We start from the raw sequence: 8,422 nt of genomic DNA, 5'->3' as shown, positions 1-8,422 counted from the left end.
TTTATTTATTTATTTATTTATTTATTTATTTATTGTCAATACATGTTTTCATATGTATACAAATATATTTATTTAAACTTATTTTTGAATTATGTTCGCTTAAAATGTTTCAATGACATTCCAATGCAATTTCTATTAAAGGAAAGCTGCAGAGGACAAAACAAAAAAACTCAAACTTATAATTATCACATAAAATATATGTTAAAATTTGTTTGGATGCATAAAGTTGTGTCACCAGATTCAGTCAGGCAAATTTCACAGCTGACGTAACACGTGACCCACACATAGGACCCAAACAACATCGTTTCCGGTAATGAATTCAGGAGGATCGTGTGAGTGATAAAGGTGATGTTCTGCTCCTTATTCACGCGATGCTCATTTCTGTTGTTTCAGACAGAACTTTAATATTTGTTTATGAGCATGTACATATGTAATAGTGGTCAAATCATTGGATTAAAATCTTTAAAGGTCATTTATGGGTCACACATTTTATTTTGACAGCCGACAAATGATTCACCATGTTTGGAAAACTGTTGTTATTGTTAATATTATTGTGGAGGTGCTGGAAGTGTTTTTATGTCGCTTTTCCTTAAATCGACGATTAAAAAAACACACCCCAAATTCCCAAAATTTAATGTTTTAGAGGCGCGCGCAACTATCCATTCTAATACACATAACAAACACATACAAGGCTCTCTAAAATCTCTCTCTCTCTCTCTCTCTCTCTCTCTCTCTCTCTCTCTCTCTCTCTCTCTCTTATTATTATTGCTTTTTTTAATCAATCCATCAATGACAGCCAGAACACCCTGTCACTGCCTGACATCCACCAGAAAATGAATCAAATCCCCATTAGATTTTTTATTCATCTTGATGCTTGCTTACATCTGTTCACTATTATTTAACTCTGTGTTCAGTAGTCTAGAGAAGAGGAAGAGGGCGAGGTGGAAGATGGAGGATTTCCCCATCCGGACACTGGAGATTGTGTGTTTGGGTTCAAGTGTGGCTCTCTCTGGTCTGTTTTATTACATCTACAGAAAGAAACGCAAAAATGTGGGCAAGCTTAACGTGAGTACTGAGTAGCAATGCAATAATGATAATTAAGACAGCTTTGTAACTCAAAGAAAATAGATAGATAGATAGATAGATAGATAGATAGATAGATAGATAGATAGATAGATAGGATCACAATACTGTTAATGAAGCATAATTTGTATTGAAACCAGATAGTATATGTAATTAGTGCTTTGGATTAAAAGTATCTGCTACAGGAAGTGAAAGAGAATGAGAAATAGAGAAACAATTTTTTGTTCCTAATAGTTCCTAAAAAAGGAACTCATTTGTTTTTTATGTTAGGAAGCTCCAGTTCTGCCACTGGATGAGAGGTTAACAGATCTTTTAAATGCCTCACCGGGGAAATGTCTGCAGTATGTGGTCATCGAGGGTAACCTATATTTCTCACCATATGTCTCAGCTGATGTGAAGAAGATAATTCTGTCTCTCTTTCAATTTCACTGATTTGCTTTCTGTCTTTCTTTCTCTGTAGGTACAGTTCAGCCTGTAGGGGAACCATTAAGGAGTCAGTTTCAAGAAGGCGGTGTTGGTGTCATCCAGAAACTGCTCCTCCGAGAACACAAGCTTGTGTGGAACAGTTTAGCACGCACCTGGTAAAACCTACAGTTTACATACAAACATACATTACCGGTCAAACGTTTGGGTTCAGCAAGATTTATAAAAACAAATTAATCATTTTATTCAGCAAGGATGCATCAAAAGTACAGTAAAGACATTTATAATGTTAACAGATGATTTTAAAAAATTCTATTCATCATAGAAAGTCCAGTTTTTCACAAAAAATTAGGCATCACAAATGTTTTTTGAGCTCTGAATCAGCATATTAGAATGATTTCTGAAGGATCATGTGACACTGAAGACTAGAGTAATGATGCTGAGAATTCTACATTGCATCACAGGAATAAATAACATTTTATTATACATTAAAATAGAAACCGTAATTTTAAATTATAATATTTCACAATATTACAGTCTTACTGTTTTTTTTATCAAATAAATACAGCCTTGTTGAGCATAAGAGACTTCTTACAAAAACATTTAAAAAATCTTATCGACCCCAAACTTATGAACGACAGTGTATATACATCAGTCTAACATAGCAATTCTCAAACGCAATTCTCATCTTCAGGACAGACAGCGAGCGTGTGATTCACCAGCGCGTGAATGCTGTGCCTTTTAACCTGCTGGGTGTGAACAAGGCGTTTGTGCGGGTGCTCTGCCCCCTGGAGGCCACGGGTCCCAACATGGAAATCATCCACGAGAAGTTCCACCAGGCCAGTTATGGCTTCACGGACCTGATAGGTCAGTACCTGAGCGGAGAGAAACCCAAAGGTCAACTTGAAACAGAGGAGATGCTGAAGGTGGGCGCATCCTTAACCGCAGTGGGCGAGCTCATCCTGGACACGGACCGCCTCCCTAAACTCCGCCCACCCACCGACGGCTCCGAGTACTTCCTGTGCACTTCAGACTTGGAGACTCTGCTGCGGGAGCAGGAAGGGCAGGCGGAGGTGTGGAGGGTGCTGGCGTGTGTTTGCGCATTGGCGGGTGTAGCCGTGCTGATGTGGGCGGGACGCAGGTACTACCAGCAACTGAAGCTGCGCTGGGAGCAAGAGAACATGAGGAGGGACTTTGAACTGATGGGAGAAAGAGGGGAGGAGGAGAACGGCATGGATATTCCGGAGAATGCGTGCGTGATTTGCCTGAGTAATCCACGAAGCTGCGTGCTGCTGGACTGCGGTCACGTGTGCTGCTGTTTACGCTGCTATCAGGCCTTGCCGCAACCCAACTGTCCCATCTGCAGACAGACAATCAAACGAGTCGTGCCTTTATACCAGGCCTGAGAGACTCATCTAGAACTATCTAATGCATTGAGCAAATTTCAAACAACTAAACATGGTTATATTCAGTAAATGGACGGTTGTGCTGGATTTACATGTTGAAACCGCTTTAAACTTAAATAAAGTGTTATACTGTGAACAGGACAGCTGCGATGGAAGCAGCCGCACAGATTCCTGATACGCACTTTAGTTTCACCGTTTTAGTGATGGTAATGTATGTCAAGATTCTCAGAGCACTACGTTGTCATCATTACACAGTTTGAGATAAAATAGCATAATATCAGAGCAAATATGCTTTGTTATTTTACTGAATATCCTGATAAGCAGATGTGTGTGAATGGAATATTTTTTTTTTCTTCCTGTTTATTATTTGAGTGCATCCCATGTTTGACACTCATCGAATGGTTACTCTTGTTAAATACTGTATTGAATGGCTCATATAAAAAAACCTAAATAATAAGTTATTTAATATGATTAGGTCAGTGCCTTAATTTATGAATGAGAGTTTTGGATGATTTCCAGAGTCTAAATGTTCGACGATCTATGTTCTTTGTGTTACAAAGCTGTCTTAATAATCATTATTGCATTGCTACTCAGAGTCAACATGTAAAGTTTTGGGCTACTTTGTGTTTGACCAATAAAACACTTGTTTACTTGCTGTTCTTCTGCTCCAGCATTATTTGGAGTTTTCACATACAGATTCTAACTCATACATAACTCAGTTGTTGGTACACTCAGTGATACTGCTGATTTATTAGTGCTTATGGCATGGAAAGTCTCTCTTCTGAGAGAGGTCGTGTGTTTGCCAGCAAGGAATCTTTCAAGGGTTCTTACGCAACAGCTGCTGTGATCCTGTTACACATGTAACCCCTGTAAATCACCCACAACAGCCTCCCCCTCTCCTTCTGTCTTCAAGTAAATGAGATGCAGAATGAATATTTAAAAAAACAAAAAAAAAACTTCATCAAGGTCAAGCTGAACTTCTGATGATGCTGCATTTACCAGCAGCTCTTGACATTTTACATTCAACCACTAGTGGGCAAAAGAGTGTCAGACTCTGGAAAAGTGAAGAAAAACTATTTGCATGGATTAAAACATGTTGCATTAAATTAAGAATTTAAAAAACATGATTGGCATGCATCCTCTGCATCTGACTCTTTTCCATAAGAGTTAACTCTGTCCCCTTGCCCTTTCAAGCTTTCATTCATTTATAGAGAATTTGAAAAACTGATCAATTTCACAAGTAAAACGTGCAGAATTGATTGGGGAGATGTACTTTGATGACCAGGTTTGCCAAGTTCACGGTTTTCCCGCGGAATTGAGCTATTTGTAAACTTTTGCCGCGGGTTGATTTTTTCCCCGCGATTTAACATATTTTATAAACTGTATTTGATTGAAATGCTTGTATTGAAGTATTTTTCATTCTACCAACTATACAACTGTGCAAGATTTTTGGGAGGGAGGGCCTTTGAGCTTCTCATGAAAACAGAATGTTTACTACTAGTGATTTTCGAATTGAAATTGTGTATGCAACAGTGACTGTAAAATATGTATCAGTTATGGGATTGAGATGGTATGGGATGTATCATATAGAGTTTTGATATTTGGTCACTGGCCTTGTTTTGTTACTCAGACCTGGCAACCCTGACGACACCATTGTTATGGCATCAGGTGATAATACCATGGTACTTTTAAAAGCAGGGTAGGTGATTTATTCCAGAAAAATTTTTTTTGTTATGCTGGTTGAAAGTCTCTTCACATCCTGATAGCAATCACTAAGTTAAGTGGTCTAAATGTATTTATGTATATCATCTCTCGGCGTAGGATCATACAATGTTCGTCCAATCATTGAATTCGGTCCGAATGCAATGATACGATGTACTACCTGCCTGTCAACATATGTATTTCCATACCTCTGTACACCCTGCTCACACAAACATCACGCGTCTTCAGCACGTTTCATATGCAGAGTTAGGCAGACGTCAGTCACCGTGCACCAAAACAGCAGCCACCGATTACAGTTCCTCCTGAACCAAAACAACGAGCTTATGCTGCGTTCATGTCATAACTATTTGGAAGAGATGGAAACCTGTGACGTTACTCAGAGTTTTATAGAAATGTATACGTTTCAATGGCAACACTATCAACACTGAAATGAACCCGCCGCAGTCAGGTGGTACAGGTCAGTGTTCTTTAAGTTGTTTTTTGTTCATTATATTGTAATGTTATATGCTTTGAGATATGAGGTAGCTTTTGCCTCTAATATATGGAGTTCTGATGGAGTTATAATGGGCCTAATGGAGTTCCGTACAGAGTGTACAAGAGTGCTTCAGGAGTTCTACGAATTCTGTGGAAATTGATAACAGTCGCTTGGGAAAAGCAGGTTGTACCTAGAGCATGGCACCGAGCAGGGGGAGTCTTTATACCCAAAGAAAAAGATGCTACAAGCATCAGTCAGTTTTGCAATTTCACTATTAAACGTTTAAGGCAAGATTTTCTTCAGCATTATTGCTCAGAGATTGTCAACCTACCTATTAAAGAATGGCTTCATTGACACTTCAGTTCAAAAAGCAGGCATTCCAGGATTCTCAGGATGCTTAGAACACATCAGTGTTATCTGGCAACGAATTCAATCAGCTAAAAAGGAGAGGAAGGAACTCCACGTGACATTCCTGGATTTGGCTAATGCATATGGTTCAGTGCCACATGAGCTTCTTTGGGCATCATTTGATTTTTTCAGGGTACCGATGTCGATAACAAATTTAGTAGGGGTGGCACGGTTCACAAAACCCACGGTTCGGTTCGTATCACGGTTTTCGGTTCTGTACGGTTCTTGTTGTTATTTTTTCTTTTAATCTCTAACACTCCAGAAATGTACTTCAGCATATGATATAGGCTATAGCTTAATTATCCACAATTCAGGATACAGTATTAAAAAAAAATGTATATCATGTAATAATGCACAAACTGAATTTGACTTGACTTTAAGCATATTATTGTGACCATCTCTGAGGAAAGCTAGTTGAAATTTTGATACAGCAAGAGAGAAGACATTGATGACATGCTTTTGTTTATTTGGCAAAAAAGGAGAATGTGTATTTCTATCTCTACAGGGACTTATGTGCATTTTTAGCACACAAAGATTAAAATTAACTTGCATTTATCAAACTGTCAACGTCAGTGTAGCTCTTACAAAATGTTTATCTTTTAAAAGAAAAAGAGACTCTTAAAGCACTATCTTTTAAATAAGTCAAAATATGTTACACATAATTGTCTATAATGAGGCTATAACAATAGCAAAGGCATAACCATAAAGTGAAACATACGTAAGTTCAACCTCAACACAAAAACAGTATCAACAATGCTTCTATTCCCTGAGAGTGAGGATACATTTTTTTCACTTGAAATTAAAGTGCAGTATTTGGAAACATATGATTGGAGTTCTTATCTAAACTTGGTGTCACTGTATTTAAATATCATAGGTAGCATGAAATCCAAAATGTTCCCACACACCGGACTTATACGACGCTGGCGCATCCTCCAACTCCGGTTAGCCTTCTTTATCTCTCCCACTTGACATTTATATACGTGACGAGACCTGCAGCACTCCATACTCCACTTTTACTGTAGGCTTGTTCGAATTGAACCGGCGGCGGCGCTGCACAGACCGATCGCTTTATGACATCAAAGTGTCGCGAGAGTGATTGAAAAGCATGCGGAGCCGTTGCTCTCACGGTACTTTGATGTTATTCATCGATCGGTCTGTGCAGCGTCGGTTCAAGTCGAACAAGCCTCATATGTATATCCATTGTCCACACATCTCTTATTTCGCGCGAAAAGTAAACACACTGTCTACGGTCACGGGCACGGGGTTACATTGCGCAAGCGTCGAACCGTGCGACGCACACACGCACCGAACCGAGACAAGCGAACCGAACGGTTCGGATGTTTTTTTATGTACCGTGCCACCCCTAAAATTTAGTGGAAGCCTAAATTGGAGATTTGCAATTTAGTTTCTCAACTCCAGAATTCAGCACTACATGGCAATGCTTAGAGGTTGGAATAATGGCAGGATGCACCATTTCTCCACTGGCTTTTACCATGGCAATGGAAGTAATCATTAGGGCATCAAAATGGGTAGTAGGAGGAGAGCGCTTGGCTTCTGGGATGCGACTACCACCAATCAGAGCATACATGGATGACATGACAACCATGACTACAACGGTAGCCTGCACTAATCGGTTATTGGGGAAGTTAACAGATAATATTGAATGGGCACGAATGCAATTTAAGCCCTCTAAATCAAGGAGCATCTCAATAATTAAAGGCAAGGTAGTAGATAAAACATTCTTCATTAATGGTGAGGCAATACCAACAGTTTCTCAGAAGCCAGTGAAGAATCTAGGGAGATGGTACAATGGGGATCTAAAGGATACAGTTTGAGTGGGAGAAGTTAGACGACAAGCAGTGGAAGGGTTGAAGAGCATAAACAGCTGTGCTATACCTGGCAAACTGAAACTGTGGTGCTTTCAGTTTGGTCTACTTCCAAGGTTGCTGTCGCCACTGACTGTGTATGAGGTTTCTTTGACAACAGTGGATAAGCTGGAAGCGTTAATAAGTTCATACATCAGGAAATGGTTGGGAGTTCCACGCTGCCTCAGCAGAGTGGGACTTTATAGTAAAGGAGTATTGCAGCTGCCAGTCTCTGCTTTAACCGAGGAATTTAAGTGTGCCAAGGTCAGACTGGAAATGACTTTAGCAGAGTCACGTGACAAATGTGTAAGGGAGGCAGCCCCTGTGGTAAAAACTGGTAGAAAGTGTTCAGCAAAGAAATCTGTAGTAGAGGCAAAGGCTGACCTTCAAATTGGGGATATCGTGGGACAGGTACAGCATGGAAGAGGGGGTTTTGGGCTCAGTTTAGCTCCTCCTAAATGGCACAAGGCAGGCCCAGCTCAAAGGAGGAAGCTGGTAGTCAACGAGGTGCGAAAGCAGGAGGAGAGGATGAGATGTATAAAGGCCATTTCCCAGGCCAAGCAGGGAGAGTAGATGAGATGGGAGAGTGTGGAACAACGCAAAATGGGCTAGCAAGACCTTTGGTCAATGGAAGAGAGTAGGATCAGTTTTCTTATTAGGTCAACATATGATGTTCTCCCATCACCGCAGAACCTAAACCTCTGGGTAGGAGAGGATCCCTCTTGTCCTTTGTGTTCATTACCTGCCACATTAAGGCACATTTTGACAGAATATAAGGTGGCTCTTAGCCAGGGTCGGTTTACTTGGCGCCATGACCAAGTATTGCGATGTTTGGCTTTAGCATTGGAAGGCAAGCGTAGTATGACCAATAAGTTGCCGCCTGTTCTAGCAAAACATTACACGCAGAAGACAATATTCCTCCGCCCAGGCGAGCAACCACCAAGAAAAGGTGCTAACACCAATTCTCGCCCAGGACAACTGGAAGCTGTTAGGGACTGGAAGATGCTGGCTGATCTTGATCAACGGCTTATTTTTCCACC

At 40.3% G+C, this 8,422-nt stretch overlaps 1 protein-coding gene across 4 annotated transcripts; it reads left to right on the top strand.

The window, feature by feature from the left end:
• The first annotated feature begins 282 nt into the window (after positions 1–282).
• On the top strand, positions 283–3,571 carry mul2 (mitochondrial E3 ubiquitin protein ligase 2). Of its 4 annotated transcripts, none has more exons than XR_013200703.1 (6): positions 283–345; positions 918–1,065; positions 1,354–1,441; positions 1,544–1,664; positions 2,201–3,454; positions 3,509–3,571. XR_013200703.1 is itself a non-coding variant. In XM_077221771.1 (5 exons), exons 2-5 carry the CDS (start codon positions 949–951, stop codon positions 2,910–2,912), a joined length of 1,038 nt encoding a protein of 345 aa, XP_077077886.1. In that variant the 5' UTR covers positions 283–345; positions 918–948; the 3' UTR covers positions 2,913–3,571. The 4 variants fall into 4 exon arrangements, 2 of the variants coding, with proteins under 2 accessions (XP_077077886.1, XP_077077885.1); XR_013200702.1 differs by having other exon boundaries at positions 285–345; positions 915–1,065; XM_077221771.1 differs by having other exon boundaries at positions 2,201–3,571.
• Positions 3,572–8,422: the final 4,851 nt, after the last annotated feature.

This window comes from Siphateles boraxobius, unplaced genomic scaffold (genome assembly GCF_051911475.1).
Source record: "Siphateles boraxobius isolate OS27281-9 unplaced genomic scaffold, OSU_SipBor_1 86, whole genome shotgun sequence".
Taxonomy (NCBI): domain Eukaryota; kingdom Metazoa; phylum Chordata; class Actinopteri; order Cypriniformes; family Leuciscidae; genus Siphateles; species Siphateles boraxobius.
This window is presented reverse-complemented; position numbering and strand designations above follow the sequence as displayed.

What these genes read in the sequence shown, in the direction of transcription:
- mul2 (XM_077221771.1), top strand. Translation starts at nt 949, where the DNA reads ATGGAGGATTTCCCCATCCGGACACTGGAGATTGTGTGTTTGGGTTCA. An exon ending in AAAATGTGGGCAAGCTTAAC is followed by an intron (nt 1,066 to 1,353) that starts GTGAGTACTGAG and finishes TTTTTATGTTAG; the next exon opens with GAAGCTCCAGTTCTGCCACT. An exon ending in GCAGTATGTGGTCATCGAGG is followed by an intron (nt 1,442 to 1,543) that starts GTAACCTATATT and finishes CTTTCTCTGTAG; the next exon opens with GTACAGTTCAGCCTGTAGGG.